The sequence below is a fragment of the Aptenodytes patagonicus genome, unplaced genomic scaffold (assembly GCF_965638725.1).
Source record: "Aptenodytes patagonicus unplaced genomic scaffold, bAptPat1.pri.cur scaffold_74, whole genome shotgun sequence".
In the NCBI taxonomy this organism is placed as follows: domain Eukaryota; kingdom Metazoa; phylum Chordata; class Aves; order Sphenisciformes; family Spheniscidae; genus Aptenodytes; species Aptenodytes patagonicus.
Window position 1 is genome coordinate 174,329 of NW_027472023.1, and position 15,806 is coordinate 190,134.

At 57.2% G+C, this 15,806-nt stretch overlaps 1 protein-coding gene and 1 long non-coding RNA gene across 2 annotated transcripts; both read left to right on the plus strand.

Moving 5' to 3' along the window:
* The first annotated feature begins 4,195 nt into the window (after positions 1-4,195).
* LOC143173420 (uncharacterized) lies at positions 4,196-4,915 on the plus strand. Its single transcript, XR_012997552.1, has 4 exons — positions 4,196-4,242; positions 4,324-4,374; positions 4,466-4,543; positions 4,862-4,915. It is a non-coding gene; the product is annotated as an uncharacterized LOC143173420 (long non-coding RNA).
* Positions 4,916-5,037: 122 nt separating this feature from the next.
* On the plus strand, positions 5,038-7,007 carry LOC143173411 (uncharacterized). The gene is made up of 7 exons (XM_076363628.1): positions 5,038-5,112; positions 5,223-5,369; positions 5,554-5,610; positions 5,713-5,777; positions 6,195-6,264; positions 6,433-6,479; positions 6,827-7,007. The coding sequence occupies exons 1-7, from the start codon at positions 5,038-5,040 to the stop codon at positions 6,966-6,968; spliced, it is 603 nt and encodes a 200-aa protein (XP_076219743.1). The 3' UTR covers positions 6,969-7,007.
* The last annotated feature ends 8,799 nt before the right edge of the window (positions 7,008-15,806 follow it).

Below are 15,806 nucleotides of genomic sequence, written 5' to 3' on the forward strand. Positions count from 1 at the left end.
CAGACAACGGGACTCATTACCGAAACAGCCTCATAAACACCTGGGCCAAGGAGCATGGCACTGACTGGGTGTATCACATCCCCCATCATGCACCAGCCTATTATGCACCAGCTTCTGGGAGAATTGAACGATATAATGGACTGTTAAAAACTACACTGAGAGCAGTGGGTGCTGGGACATTCAAGCATTGGGATAGACATGTAGCAGAAGCCACTTGGCTAGTTAATGCTAGAGGATGTGCCAGCCGACCTGGAGGCTGGCTCGCTCTCTCGAGTCGTGCTGCTGTCCTGGCCTCCCTCCCTGCCTCCCTGCCTCCCTGCCTCCCTCTTCCCAGTGCTGGGGCCAGCCGCTGTCCCCAGGCCAGGAAGAGCTGCTGCAGGCACCCAGAGCGCTTCCTGGCAAGGCCTGTACCGCCTCCTCTGCCTCCCTGGCTGCCCAGGGATGTTCCTTAGCCCACGGCCGTCTGGGCACCGAGGCAATGTGCTGCGCCTGGCGAGCAGCTGGGTGGGGGCTACTCCAGCTCATAGAATCATAGAATGGTTTGGGTCGGAAGGGGACCTTTAAAGATCATCTAGTCCAACCCCCCTGCCATGGACAGGGACATCTCTCATTAGATCAGGTTGCTCAGAGCCCCATCCAGCCTGACCCTGAACCCTTTTCCAGCGATGGGGCATCCACAACTTCTCTGGGCAACCTGTTCCACTGTCTCACCACCCTTATCGTAAAACATTTCTTCCTTATGTCCAGGCTAAACCTACCCGCTTTCAGTTTAAAACCGTTGCCCCTTGTCCCGGCACTACAAGCCTTGGTAAAAAGTCTCCCTCCATCTTTCTTCTAAGCCCCCTTTATATACGGAAAGGCCGCAGGAAGGTCTGCCCAGAGCCTTCTCTACTCCAGGCTGAACAACCCCAACTCTCTCAGCCTTTCTTCATAGCAGAGGTGTTCCAGACCTTGGATCACTTTTGTGGCAATCCTCTGGACCCACTCTAAGAGGACCATGTCTTTCTTGGACTGGGGACCCCAGAGCTGGATGCTCCAGGTGGGGTCTCACCAGAGCGGCGTAGAGGGGGAGAATCCCCTCCCTCCACCTGCTGGCCACGCTTCTTTGGATGCAGCCCAGGATACGATTGACTTTCTGGGATTGCAAGCGCACATGGCTGCCTCATGTCCAATTTCTCATCCACCAGGATCCCCATGTCCTTCTCCACAGGACTGCGCTCAATCCATTTTGGCTCATGCGCAGTTTGCCCTTGGTGAAGCCATGTTGGCTGTCTGTAATCACCTGCCTGTCTTCAATATGTTCTGACATGCCTTCCGGGAGGATGTGCTCCATGATCTTATTGGGCACGGGTGCGCTGGGGCGGTCTGCAGCCCTCCGCAGGGGTGAGCCTCTGCAGGAGCATGGCAGATGTCTGCTTGCCTTTAGGCTGGCCCAGCACAGGAGCAGCCCAGGACAAAAGGGCCCAACCTGAGCCGATCCTTCTCCAGACTGTCGGCTTGCTACGAGAACTGTCCAGGGCCAGTTCTGCACCTCCTCATAGGACCCCCAGCTCTTCTACGGACTGCTGTTGTGTGTGCTGTGTGAGGAGACCTACACCCACCTGGCATATGCACTGGGAAAAATCCTCCCCGTGGTCAGTGAGGGGCCGCTGCTCTTTTGACAGACGCCCCCCCAATAAAGCCTTTTCTATCTCCACCTCCACGTGCTCGGGCGTGTTTGTTGGGGCGCAGGGAGAGGGTCTTGCATCGCGTGTCAGTCCCTGTAGCCCCTCGAGCCCAGGCCCAGTCTCATCTGCTAGGCACTGGGCGCCGCCACGCTGCCTGCCGCAAGCCAGGTCCCTGCGTGCCAGCTTCACCTGCCCTCCCTCCCTGCATCCCTGGAGTTTTTATGACACTATATAATCAGGTGGAACCACCATCTTCTCAGGCCACGGTAGTATTTTTTACTCCACCTTTTTGGCAACCATTTAGCACTGTGCAGGCCAACCCCCGTAATCATGTCCGACATTAACTCAGGCTCCAGCAGCCGGGGATGCATTTACACGGAGGCCGGCAAACGTTATCATCCACAGCCCCCTAGACCTCCCCCAAGCCCCCTCCCTTTCTCCCCACAGCTCCCCATGGCCCCACAGCCACCCGCCTGCCCTCTCACTCCACGGCCCGTATGGCCCCCATGCTGCCCTTCCACGCCACAGCCCACCAGCCTGTGCCCTTCTCCCTCCCCACAGTCCCCATGACCCTGGTCTGCCTCCCTCCCTAGGCTCCTGTCCCTGCTGGCCCCACAGCCCACTGGCCCCCTGGCCCCATCCCCAGCGGTGCTGTCCCCATGGCCCCGTTGCCGCTTGCACTCCATCCCATGGGGCCCACTTGAGCAATCTCGTAGCCGGTGGCCCTGTCCCCAAGGCCCTGTCCCTGCTGACCCCACAGCCACTGGCTGGCACAGCCCCGGCTGCTCCCTGACAGCTTCTCCAGCCACTCACAGGTTTTGCTGCCAAGGGGAAAGGCCCTGTTGGATGGAGGCCAGAGTGACCCGGTCTGCCAACTCCTGAATGCGGTGCCGCTGCACGCAGCCGCTCGAAGGGCCAGAGCTGAAGCACGTGGGTCACTGCCTGCCTGCTGCGTGCCCCCAACCCCTTCCTCCTGGTGTCCCCCCATGTGCCAGCAGCCACGGCTCTCTGAGCAAGAGAGACACCCCATTCCTCTTGGGAGTCTGCAAGCAGGGTGTCTGCCCAGGCTAGAGCAGAGGGCTCGCCTTTATTTTTCCCCTTTCCCGGCTGAAGTTCCCACCTGGGACTGAATGCTGGATCCTGGTGGAGGATGGATGGTTGAGCCTTGTGCTGGAGCCCACGTAGTGTGTCTGTCCGTGCACATGTGCACACCCGTGGTGCACGTACGTGTCTGTGAGTGTCTGCATGTTCCTGCTGGGAGTACATGCGCAGCCTGGGTCCTGCTTGGACTTGGGGTGGAGAGCTGCCACAGCTGGACTGCCATGGGACAGGCATACACCACAGGAAGATGCCAACATGCGGTGCCCGTGGTTGCTCCCACCCATGCTCTAAGGGTGGGTGCTGAGAGTGACGCCCTGTTTCCCCGGTGGCCACGACTGGGCCCCACTTCAGCTCTTGCCACCAGCCCCGGGGAGGTGATTGCCATGTCACAGTGGGCAGCGGTGGCCGTGTCACCGTGATGTCACTGTGGGCTTGTGACATGGGCACCCTGGCAGGTATAAAGGGGGCTGCTCCTGGAGGTGGGGGAGCATCTGGAGGAGAACCTCGGTGCTGCCGGGCAGGAGTTTGGAGAGTACTCGCCAGCGACCTGTCCTGTGTCCGCGGTGCAGTGGAAGGTCCCTGACGGGGGAGAGAACGGTGAGGGCACAGTATCCCCACGGTCCCCACGGCCCACGGCCGGGCGAGGAGGGTGGCCAGGGGTCTGTGTGTTGCTGCGAGCAGTGGGAGGAAGGCAGTAGCGTGGGCCGAGGCAGGGCCAGGCAGGGAGGCTGCACTTGCTGCTGGGGCTGGTGGGGGAACAAAAGGAAGGGGATCCCGGAGGTGGAAGTGTGTTGACCTCACAGGGTGGGGTGTTGATGCTGGAGGTGGCGTCACAGAGGCCCCAGGGCAGGGCAGCCCCACAGGCAGGAGGGGCCCCATGAGCGCCTGGCACAGCAGGGCAGGGGAAGCTCCTTCTCTTCTCAGCGGTCCCTGGTGGCCCCCCCCACCTCCTGCCACGTGCTCAGCACCCAGCTGTCGCAGGCCAAGCTGGGCACGGAAGTAGTGCTCCTCTCTGCAGGGAGGCTCCCGTGCCAGCCCTGGGCTTTCTTGACTGTCCATGTGCATGGTCGTGTCCTGTGCATGAGAGCGCGTGCGTGCACCTGTGCTTGGGGAGCACAAGGCGCTGCATGGCTGTGCCCGCGGGCATACGGCTGTACCTGTGCCAGCACCTGCGGTGCTGGGCACAGCTGGAGGTGAGCAGGGTGGCATGCCGGTTCACAGCCGTGCGGTGGTGCATTCCCCTGAGCCCACCCACGTGTCCATGTGCAATTGTGTGCCAGGGTAGGGCAGCGTTCCCGCGAGTGTCCATGCCTGATAGTGCCCGTGGCCGTGCCCTTCACACCCTGCTGGCTCTCGATGCGCAGGTGCAGCCATGCAGGCAGAAGCAGTAAAGCAAGACCTCCGCATGATCCGGGAGTGCCTGGCTCAGTGTTCTGCTGAGTCACAGAGGCACAAGGAGCTGCTGTGGCGTCTGGTAGGTGTGGAGTGTTCCCCTTGTCCCTGGGGGCTGGGGGCTGCGAGACCCGAGACCCTGACCCCACCTTTCCCCACGCAGGGGAAGAAGCGGCAGGAGCTGCAGGAAACCATGGAGCAGCTCAGCATGAAGGTCAGTGTCCCCTCCTCTGCCCATGTCCCCCAGCTGCGGTGGTTGGGGCTGTGTCAGGGGCTCAGTGCCTCTGTCCGGCTCCTCTTCCCAGAACTGTGTCGTGGCGCGGCATTTCAAAAACAACCGCCAGGAGCTCCAGCAGCTGGAGGGGCTGGTGGCCCAGACAAAGGTGAGTTCACAGAACCACACACTGGCTGAGGTTGGAAGGGACCTCTGGAGATCATCTTGCCTTGTGCAATGGCCCTGCTCAGGCAGGGTCACCTAGAGCCAGTTGCTCAGGACCATGTCCAGATGTGGACTGTGTCGATACTTTGGCCTGGGGGTCTCTCTGCCTGCCTGCAGTGCCTGCAGGGCTGGGAAGGAGAGGGGAGGCGAGGGCAAAGGCAGTGCCTGAAGGGAGCCGGGAGGGGATAATGCGGAGGGGACTGCACTCACGGGACTGTCCCAGCGCCCTGATGGCTGCTCCTCTTGCCCACCTCTCCCGCAGGAGCACGTTCAGGTGGCAAACAGGGAGGCAGCCGCCAGCCTGGGAGAGGCACAGAAGGTACAGGGGAGAAGGAGGCCCGTCCTGACAGGGTCAGGGACGGGGGTGCCAGTGCTGGGTCCGCGCACCCCAGCAGCCATGGGCAGTGGTGTGGCTGGGGAGGACATTTACCCTGGGATATGGCGTCCATGATGGAGGGATCTCCCAGGCTCTTGGCTGTGGCTGTGCTGCTCAAGGGAGCCTGCTGTGGGTCTGTAGGCACAGCAACATGGCTTTGGGGAAGGGGGTGGGATGAGTGACCCCCACTCGTGTGTCTGGGGACGCCGTGTGTAACAGGAACTCAGGCACGGGGGGCAGTGGGTAGTCTGGTGTTGCACCCTGGCCGCTGTCATGGGGGTCCTCCTCCACCCCCCTGCCCCTCCTGGAGACGCTCCTGTTCTCTTTTCCCTCCCAGGCAGACCTCTTTCAGGGAAAGGCAGAGGGAGGCACAGCAGTGCAGGAGCTGATCAAGGTGTGTGACCCAGATCCAGAAATCCCTCAGGGAGCGGCCAGAGCTGCTGGGCAATGGTGCTAGCCCCAGGACACCTGGGTGCCTGCCGCCCTGGCCTTGGCCTGACCTCCCAGTGCCCTGGGGACTGACTGGGGATGCCCTTTCCCACCATGGCTCCCTGCAATGTGTCCCACTTGCTTTGCAGTGGGAGCAGTGGTCAGATCTGGCAGAAGCTGTTCAGGAGCAGGTTGAGGTCAAGAAGGTACTGGGGACAGGAGGGACGGGGGCTCAACATGTTTGTGGGGGGAAGCCCCCTCAGAGCGGGCATGGCATGGACTCTTGACTGGGCCCTTTGCTTGTCCAGCTGCTCAGGAACAAGCTCCAGCGCCTCCAGGAGAGACAGAAAGGCCTCCAAGAGCCAACAGCATTGTGAGTGGCGATGGGGCCCTGACTGAAACCTGGGACAGGGGGGTGGGGGGTGCTGAGCTGCTCCAGGCAGACCTCTGCCACTTGCAGACATCTTTCTGGCTCCTGTCCGCTCCTCCAGCCTGCTCGGGAGAGCCCTTTGTCTTCTCCTATGCGGCTCAACACATCTCTGAGCAACTCGGGACTCCTGGAAGCAGCTCTGCACAACTCTGAGCAGCTCCCAGGCTCTCCTCCATGCCCCCCAGGCCTGGGGCAGGACAGGGGCAGGGGGTGGGTCTGTGCAGTGCTGGGGTGCCAGGGGTGCCTGGTGCCAGCCCCAGCAGAGGCTGGGCAGCACCCTGGCTCCCTGTTGGCCTCCTGGGAGACCGCCATGCCGGCCGAGGTCTCTTCTCACAGCCTAGAACTCCACGGTGTCCACAGCAGGAGGAAGACGGTGCAGGCAGACGAGACCAATCCGTCGCTGCTGCAGGAGATGGTGGCTGTGCGGCTGGTAGGACAGACAACCCCGCTGTGGGCCTTGGGGAGGGATGGGTCTGCACTGTGCCTGGGGGACATGAGGGCACCAATCTCAGCGAGGACGAGGGACGGGGTCTGAGCCCTCAAACCTCGGCCAGCTCGCGCACCCTAACACATATCCCTGCTGTGCCTTGGCCTGTAGGAGGAGCAGCGGGCTTCAAGGAGGCATAAGGTCACTTCTTGGCTGAGGTGAGTTTCCCGGGGGGCTTGGGGTGCTGGGGCTCTTCCGTAGGCAGTGGGATGCCCGTGCCAGTGGTCCGAGGGCATTAGGCAGCTTTGGACTTCTCTGGGATGAAAAGTTTCGGTATTTCTTTTCTTCCCAGCTTGGGGGGCGCATAGCGGGGGATTTTGGGGCCCACTGGGGAGACGTACAGTAGGGCTGAGAGAGATGCCCGTGCCCCTCACTCCAGTCCTGAGCAGGGAGTGCTGTGCCCAGCATGGTGCAAGATCCCATGGTGGTGTTCGAAAGAGGGTGGCTGGAAAGAGCTGAGACAAATTTGCCCCCTGCTCTGCCTGACCCCTCTCCTGTCCCCCAGGAGACTTCTTCTGTTCCTCGCCTTGCTGCAGTTTGCTGTCCTCATCCTGGTGCTGCTGAAGAGGGACATCCTTAACTGGGTCCTGCCACCAAAGCTGGCGGCCGCCTTTGGGAGCCGCCCAGCGAGGTCCCGGTTCTTTTGAAATAAAACGAGAAAGAGAATAAAGAAATCTGTGATTGTAGGACAAGTGCGTCACCTTGTCAATGAATGTCAGCTGACGGGTTCGAGGGAGGTGGCTGCTGCTTTCCCTTCTGCCTGTGCGCTCCCCACGATGACTCTGCCTGTACACCTCTATGGACCGAGTACAGGTTCATGGGAAGACGACGAGCCACAATGACCACCTGCAGGCCCAAGAGCTCCTTTAGGAAGAATAGTAAAACAAAGAAGATGTGTGGCAGCTCGACAGCCTGGAGAAGGACCAGCTCAGGTCGGGCCCTTTCGTCCTGGGCTGCTCCTGTGCTGGGCCAGATGGAAGGCAGCAGACATCTGCCATGCTCCTGCAGAGGCTCGCCCCCAAGGAGGGCTGCAGACCCCTCCAGCGCATCCGTGCCCAATGCACGGTCTGGGCAGACCTTCCTGCGGCCTTTCAGTATATAAAGGGGGCTTAGAAGAAAGATGGAGGGAGACCTTTTACCAAGGCTTGTAGTGCCAGGACAAGGGGCAACCACGTACCCGCTCCCCCCCCGCTGCCCCTCTAGACATCCTGGCCCTGGCCTGCTTCCCGGCTCAGCCCCACACTCGCGATGCTGGGCAGGGCAGCGTACTTGGGGTCAGCCATGGCTGGGGGGGCATTAATGGGGGGTGGGGGGTGGGGGTGGGGGATGCTTACCGGGGGATGCATGCAGGGACTTAGCAGCGGCTCAGCCACCAGTAACATCAACAGTGCCCCCTGGGACCTGTCCTGCCGAGGTCGGGCGCAGTCCCAGGGGGTCCCGATCCCAGGCTTGCTCTGGCCCTGTGTGGGGGTTAGGGGATGTGCGAGGCTGGGAGCTCATGGCTGAGGCTCGCGGGTCTTTGGGGCCGTCATCAGGGTCTCTGCAGCTGGTCAGAGCATGGGCTCAGTTGCGCTGTTGGGGTCGGTTCAGGTTGGGGGTGCTGGGGCTGTGGTGCCGCTCGCAGTCAGGGATGAGCGAGGGGGGAGTTTCGGGGATGGGTTAATAGGGGTAATAAGGGCTTCCGCCTTTGGGGTCCAACTTTGCCTCTGAGCCCAAACAGCCCCCGGGTGGCCGTGGTGTTAGCAACTTAGTCGTAATTGCTTTCAAACGAGATGAAGCTAAACGAGGAGCATTTAGGAAAACCTCTACAAGAGCTGACATGGGTGCAAACGTTTGTAAAAAGGACGTGGGTTAAGGAATGGGAGAAGAAAGCGTATTTTAGTCTACTTGCACCAAGACTAAATGGGAAAGGTCTCTCTCTGCCGCCTATATTAAATTTCCTGCTAAGCGCAGGGGAGAAAACGTCTACATGGAATTAATACATGCATTTCGTTGCTGACAACAGTCAACCATCCTTTAACGAATCTACCTTCTTAGAGACGATCTTAATAGTCAGAGGGGCAAGACAGTTACCCTCTTCTATCCTGAAGAGAAGGTACCCAGGGAAGATATTTGCCTCAGTAGACAGAAACGTCTCCCAGCCGGGAACGGATGCTTCATGATGTTATTGAAATTATTACTTTCTTTTCAAAAGTAAAGACAGTCAGAAAGTGACAACGTAGAGTTGAATGGAATACGGGAAATGTCTGTATATATAAGCGTATATATAAGAGGGGAGGGAGGGAGGGAGAGAGAGAGAGAGTTTGTATTCTCAGAGGAGTTTTAACATTACATTTAAGCATCACTGTGAAGCATCGCTCATGTTTTTTTTCTCATGGCCGAAGACTCTGACCCTTTGTCAAGAATTTTTCTTTCCCGCTGGGCTACTTCACTCAGCTCTTCAGGAGCAGCTTCCCGCTAAGGATTAAAGCAAGATGAACCTTCCCCCTAGAGGCTGTGATAGATCCTGCAGCAGCATTTGCTAAAGAAAATGTGAGTTGTGAGAAATAGAGTGATGACTCTTTTGGCAATAATGCAAGAAATGGACCTTTCAGGACGGTGTAAAGGTAATGAGGCCACTCAGAACTGTTGCAGGGCAAATTTGCCGTTGTGTATTTTAATGGAAGCACATGAAGTCTTGTACCTTCTGGGATCGTGTGACTGTGTTGGGGCAGTGCTTAGGGCACTGTGAATGAATCCAAACCCAATGTTTAACAGCCTGGAGGTTTTTTGAGCAGATCATGATGCAAGTGACGCGCTCCCGTTCTGATCATTCTGATGTTAAAGGAAGTCTTTGACGGAAAGAATGAGCAAGCGCAAGTCTCAGAAATTACAGACTGACACGGACAAAGGATTCTTAAACCAGCCTTCAAAGAAGCTGCAAAAGGAGGGGAAGGTTCACCATTTTGTTACTAATAATGAAGCAAAATCCTCTGTCGGGGAGTGTCTTTACGGGATGCTCCAAACCAAGATGTGGAGCTACTTACAGCCCACAGCACCTTTTGCCACATTGGTGTGCTCTCAGAGTTTATAAAGAGCTGTAACCAGAGCTTCCCCAGAGCTGTCAGAGCCCGGCCTGTGGACGTGAACACTTCAGACTCGGCAAGGATTTGGAAAACCGGAGATAGGGGTGTGTTTGAAACTACAGGATCTGCGCCTCTGCTCCAAAAGGGAGGCCAGAAAGCCAACCGTATCCTGGGCTGCATCAAAAGAAGTTGGGTGTTGCAGTTCCAGGTGCAGGGAATGGTGAGGGAAGAAACAGGAAGAGCCAGCAGATCGACACCTGGCTCTGAGCCCGGTGTCACCGGCAGAATTTTTTGGGTTTTGAGCATGGGTCGGCTTACATGACACCAGGCCTGCTGGCGACAGACAGGGTACACCTGTCTCAAAGCGGGGGGGAAATGAACTTGGCGCAGGATTTAGCAGGGCTCACTGAAGGAGCTTTAAACTAGATGTGAATGGGGAAGGAGATAAAACCAGGCTTGCTAGAGGTAAGCCTGGGGTCGACACGCCAATGTTTGAGGTTGATGGTGTGCTAGCGAGTCCTTTGGTCTGCCGTCTCAGTGGAGCTAGGGGGATGGAGAGCCATTCGACAGCAAAGACACAAGGGTTATTGATGTGTTAGAAACCATGGAAGTGCCTGGGAATGGTCACGTAGGAATTAGGGCTTCTCTCCCAAAAACGGTGGCGGGATCAAGAGCCCGGCTTGAAGTTCATCTACACCAGTGCACGCAGCGTGGGCAACAAACAGGAGGAGCTGGAAGGCACTGTGCAGCGGGAAAACTATGGTATTGCTGCCATCACAGAAACATGGCGGGATGACTCGCACACCTGGAGTGCTGCAATGGATGGCTATAAACTCTTCGGAAGGGATAGGCAAGGAAGGAGAGGCAGTGGCGTAGCCCTGTATGTTAGGGAGCGTTTTGACTGTCTAGAGCTTGATGATGGTGACGATAGGGTTGAGTGTTTATGGGTAAGAACCAGGGGGAAGGCCAGCAAGGCAGCTATCGTGGTGGGAGTCTGTTACAGACCACCCAACCAGGATGAAGAGGCAGATGAAATATTCTATAAGCAGCTGGGAGAAGTCTCACAATCGCTAGCCCTTGTTCTCGTGGGGAACGTCAACTTACCAGATGTCTGCTGGAAATACAGTGCAGCAGAGAAGAAACAGTCCAGGTGGAAGACAACTTCCTGACACAGCTGGTGAGGGAGCCAACTAGGGAAGGCGCCCCGCTGGACCTGTTGTTTACGAACAGAGAAGGGCTTGTGGGTGACGTGGTGGTTGGAGGCCGTCTTGGGCGTAGCGATCACGACATGATAGAGGTTTCCATTCTTGTAGAAGGCAGGAGGGGGGGTTAGCAGAACTGCTACTTTGGACTTCCAGAGGGCGGACTTTGGCCTGTTTAGGGGCCTGGTTGACAGAGTCCCTTGGGAGGCAGTCCCGAAGGGCAAAGGATCCCTCTTCAAGAAGGCAATCTTAAAGGTGCAGGAGCAGGCCATCCCCGTGTGCTGAAAGATGAGCCGACAGGGAAGACGACCGGCCTGGCTGAACAGAGAACTTTGGCTGGAACTCAGGGAAAAAAAAGAGAGTTTATGACCTTTGGAAGAAGGGGCAGGCAACTCAGGAGGACTACAAGGGTGTCGTGAGGTTATGCAGGGAGAAAATTAGAAGGGCCAAAGCCCAGCTAGAACTTAATCTGGCTACTGCTGTAAAAGACAATAAAAAGTGTTTCTATAAATACATTAGCAACAAGAGGAGGGCTAAAGAGAATCTCCGTCCTTTATTGGATGGGGGGGGAGGGGGAACGTAGTGACAAAGGATGAGGAAAAGGCTGAGGTACGCAATGCCTTCTTTGCCTCAGTCTTTAATAGTAAGACCGGTTGTTCTCCGGGTACCCAGCCCCCTGAGCTCGCAGGCAGGGGCAGGGAGCAGAATAAAGCCCCCGTAATCCAAGGGGAAATGGTTAGCGACCTGCTACACCGCTTCGACACACACGCACACAAGTCTATGGGGCCAGATGGGAGCCACCCAAGGGTACCGAGAGAGCTGGCGGAAGTGCTCACCAAGCCACTTTCAACCATCTATCAGCAGTCCTGGCTAACCGGCGAGGTCCCAGTTGACTCGAGGTCAGCAAATGTGACGCCCATCTACAGGAAGGGCCGGAAGGAGGATCCGGGGAACTACAGGCCTGTCAGCCTGACCTCAGTGCCAGGGAAGGTTATGGAGCAGATCATCTTGAGTGCCATCACGTGGCACATGCAGGACAAGGAGGCGGTCAGGCCCAGTCAGCACGGGTTTATGAAAGGCAGGTCCTGCTTGACTAACCTGATCTCCTTCTATCACAAGGTGACGCGCTTAGTGGATGAGGGAAAGGCTGCGGATGTTGTCTACCCAGACTTTAGTAAAGCCTTTGACACCATTTCCCACAGCATTCTCCTGGAGAAACTGGCTGCTCATGACTTGGACAGGCGTACGCTTCGCTGGGTTAAAAAACTGGCTGGATGGCCGAGCCCAAAGGGTTGTGGTGAATGGAGTTCAAGCCAGTCGGCGGCCGGTCACAAGTGGTGCTCCCCAGGGCTCAGTAGTGGGGCCAGTTCTGTTTAATATCTTCATCAACTCTCTGGACGAGGGGATGGAGTGCACCCTCAGTCACTTTGCAGACGACAGCAAGTTGGGCGGGAGTGTTGATCTGCTCGAGGGTAGGAAGGTTCTGCAGAGGGACCTGGACAGGCTGGCTCGATGGGCCGAGGCCAGTTGTATGAAGTTCAACGAGGCCAAGTGCCGGGTCCTGCCCTTGGGTCACAACAACCCCATGCAGCGCTACAGGCTTGGGGAAGAGCGGCTGGAAAGCTGCCTAGCGGAAAAGGACCTGGGGGTGTTGGTCGACAGCCGGCTGAACATGAGCCGGCAGTGTGCCCAGGTGGCCAAGGCGGCCAAGAGCATCCTGGCTTGCGTCAGAAATAGCGTGGCCAGCAGGAGTAGGGAAGTGATTGTGCCCCTGTACTCGGCACTGGTGAGGCCACACCTCGAACAGTGTGTGTTCAGTTTTGGGCCCCTCACTACAAGAAGGCTATTGAGGTGCTGGAGCGTGTCCAGAGAAGGGCAACGAGGCTGGTGAAGGGTCTGGAGAACAAGTTCTATGAGGAGCGGCTGAGGGAACTGGGGTTGTTTAGCCTGGAGACAAGGAGGCCGAGGGGAGACCTTATTGCGCTCTACAACTACCTGAAAGGAGGTTGGAGTGAGGTGGGTGTCGGTCTCTTCTCCCAAGTAAGAAGCGATAGGACAAGAGGAAACAGCCTCAGGTTGCGCCAGGGGAGGTTTAGATTGGACATGAGGAAGATTTTGTTTACAGAAAGAGTGGTTAAACATTGGAACAGGCTGCCCAGGGAAGAGCTGGAGTCATCCTCTCCGGAGGTATTGAAAAGACGTGGAGGTGTGGCGCTTAGGGACATGGTTTAGTGGTGGACTTGGCAGTGTTAGGCTAATGGTTGGACTTGATGATCTTAAAGCTCCTTTGCAACCTAAATGACTCCATGATTCTATGATTCTCAGTGCGGCCAGCAGGTGGAGGGAGGTGATTCTGCCCCTCTACTCTGCTCTGGTGAGACCCCACCCGCAGTACCGTGTCCAGCTCTGGAGTCCTCAGTACAGGAAAGACATGGAGCTGTTGGAGCAGGTCCAGAGGAGGGCCACAAAAATGATCAGAGGGATGGAACACCTCTGCTATGAAGAAAGGCTGAGAGAATTGGGGCTGTTCAGCCTGGAGAAGAGGAGGCTCCGGGGAGACCTTATTGCAGCCTTTCAATACTGAAAGGGGGCTTATAAGAAAGATGGGGACAGGCTTTTTAGTAGGGCCTGCAGCGATAGGGCCAGGGGTAATGGTATTAAACCAAAAGAAGGTAGATTCAGACTAGGTATATGGAAGAAATTTTTTATGCTGAGGGTGGTGAAACACTGGCACAGGTTGCCCGGAGAGGCTGTAGATGCCCCATCCCTGAAAACATTCAAGGTCAGGCTGGACGGGGCTTTGAGCAACCTGGTCTAGTTGAAGAAGTCCCTGCTCATTGCAGGGCGGGGTTGGACTAGATGACCTTTAAAGGTCCTTTCCAAGCCAAACCATTCTATGATTCGATGGTTCTATGAAAACAAACCTCTGCTACAGCACCAATATTGGGCCGGAAACTGGAAAAATACCCAACCAGGATACCACTGGGAAGAGCAAAGCAAAGAAAGCCACGAAGTGGGCAAACTCATCATGGAAGGGTTTCCTGTGCTCAGTGCCACTGACTGGATTTAGTTTTCCCTGTGAATCCTTCCCAGTTCCCTTTCTATGTTCTTCTTCTGTGTCACCGCTCCTTTTTGGGGAGGAAACAACTCCCCCCCTCAGCCTCCACCTTTTTTGGGGAAAGAGCTCCCCACCATGGCCCTCCACCCAGACTGTGGTGGGGGGAAGAACTCCCTTCCGTCGCACTCCCTTGTAAATGCTCCCCCGGCCACGTCTGACCCCAAGTATGGCGACCTGCCCGGCATTGTGAGTGCAGGGCCTGGCCAGGGACCGGGCCAGGGGGATTCTGGAGGAAGCAGGACCTTGGGGGGAGCAGGTGCCTGGGGTACCTGGAAGGAGTGGGCTGTCTGGGGGGAACTGATGGGATCAGGAGGGTATGGGTGGGGGAGGTAAAGGGGTCGGGGGTGTTGGGAGAGAGCTAAGATGATGGGGGTGTCTGGGGAGAAGTGAAGGCAATGGAGGGTGTGCAGGGGGGAAGTGAGGAGATGGAGGGAGTCTGAGGGGAACTCAAAGGATTGGAGGTGTCTGGAGGGGGGAACTGAAGGGATCGGGGTCTTCTGAGGGGGTAACTGAGGGGATCGGGGTCTTGTGGGGGAAACTGAGGTGACCAGTGGCATTTAGGGGGCATTTGAGTAGATTGAAGACATCCGAGCGGGAGAGCTGGGATGCCTGGAAGGGTAACTGAGGGTATCGGGGCTGTCCGGGGGGAAGCAGAGGCATCTTTGGGGCTGAGGTTTCTGGGGTTAACTGAGGGGATCGGGGGCACTGAGTGGGTGACAGAGGGGATGAAGGGTACCCTGGGCAGGTCTGGCATGTGTAAGGTCGTAAACAGGGCATATGGAGAGTTGGGGGTGGTAGGTGGATGGAGGACGTTAGGGTGTCCTGGTTTCGGCAGGGATAGAGTTAATTTCCTTTCTAGTAGCTGGTACAGTGTTTTGGATTTAGGATGAGAACAAAGTTGATAACGCACCGATGTTTTAGTTGTTGCTAGGTAATGCTTACACTAGCCAAGGACTTTTCAGCTTCCCATGCTCTACCAACTGAGAAGGCTGGAGGTGCACAAGAAGCTGGGAGGGGGCACAGCCAAACTGGCCAAAGGGACATTCCGTACCATGTGACGTCATGCTCAGTACATAAACTGGGGAAAGCTGGCGGGGGGGGCCGCTGCTCGGGGACTGGCTGGGCATCGGTCGGCGGGTGGTGAGCAATTGTACTGTGCATCACTTGTTTTGTGTATTATTATTATTATTATCATCATATTATTATTATAATTTTATTTCAATTATTAAACTGTTTTTATCTCAACCCACGAGTTTTTTTCTAACTTGTGCTCTTCCATTTCTCTCCCCCATCCCACCGGGTGGGGGGGAGTGAGCGAGCGGCTGCGTGGTGCTTAGTTGCTGACTGAGATTAAACCACGACATAGGGTAACAGGGAACGGGGCAAATGGGGTGCCTGGGGGGATCAGAGAATGAAGGCGCAGTTAGCGGGGTGTTTGGGGACATGGGGGGGGTTCTGGAGACTGTCTGGAAACAGGCATATCTGGGAGATGTCAGGAGTACTTGGGGTATTTGGGGCGATTGTGTGACTCAGGGTACCTGTAAAGGCCCTGGTCATTTGGAGGTGTAGGGGGGGATGGGGGCAGTGAGTGGGGTATTTGGGGACATCAGGGGTGTCCAGAAGGCATGTGGAGTCTTTGGGGAGACGGGGGAGTGTGGGGGCAGGTAGCTTCTGCGGGTGTCTGTGGGCTGAGGTGGTCTCTGAAGCTGTTTGGGGCAGTTGTGGGGCTATTTGCTCATAAACGGCTAATAGCCGAGGAGAGCTGGGGTGCCCGGGAATGACCAGGTGAAGCTCGAGGCGGTAAGGCCTTGCTGGGGCTGTGCTTGGGGTGGGGGTGAGCAAGTGTGCCAGTGCCCCCATCCCGTGGGTGTCCAGCACAGCAGGCCTGGCACCCTGGCAGGGAAATGGCTCCTCACCCCACAGGCGCCCCTGCAGTGCCACATCTCCCCAAGGGTGCCGTGTCCCAGTGATACGCACCCGTGGCTGGAGAGCTTTCCTGACATAGAAGCGCACATCACGGGGCTGCAGAAGTGAAAGCACCACAAAACCCTTCCCCAGGCATCCCTGCCCAACCCCGGGCCCCACAATCCCCTGCAAATC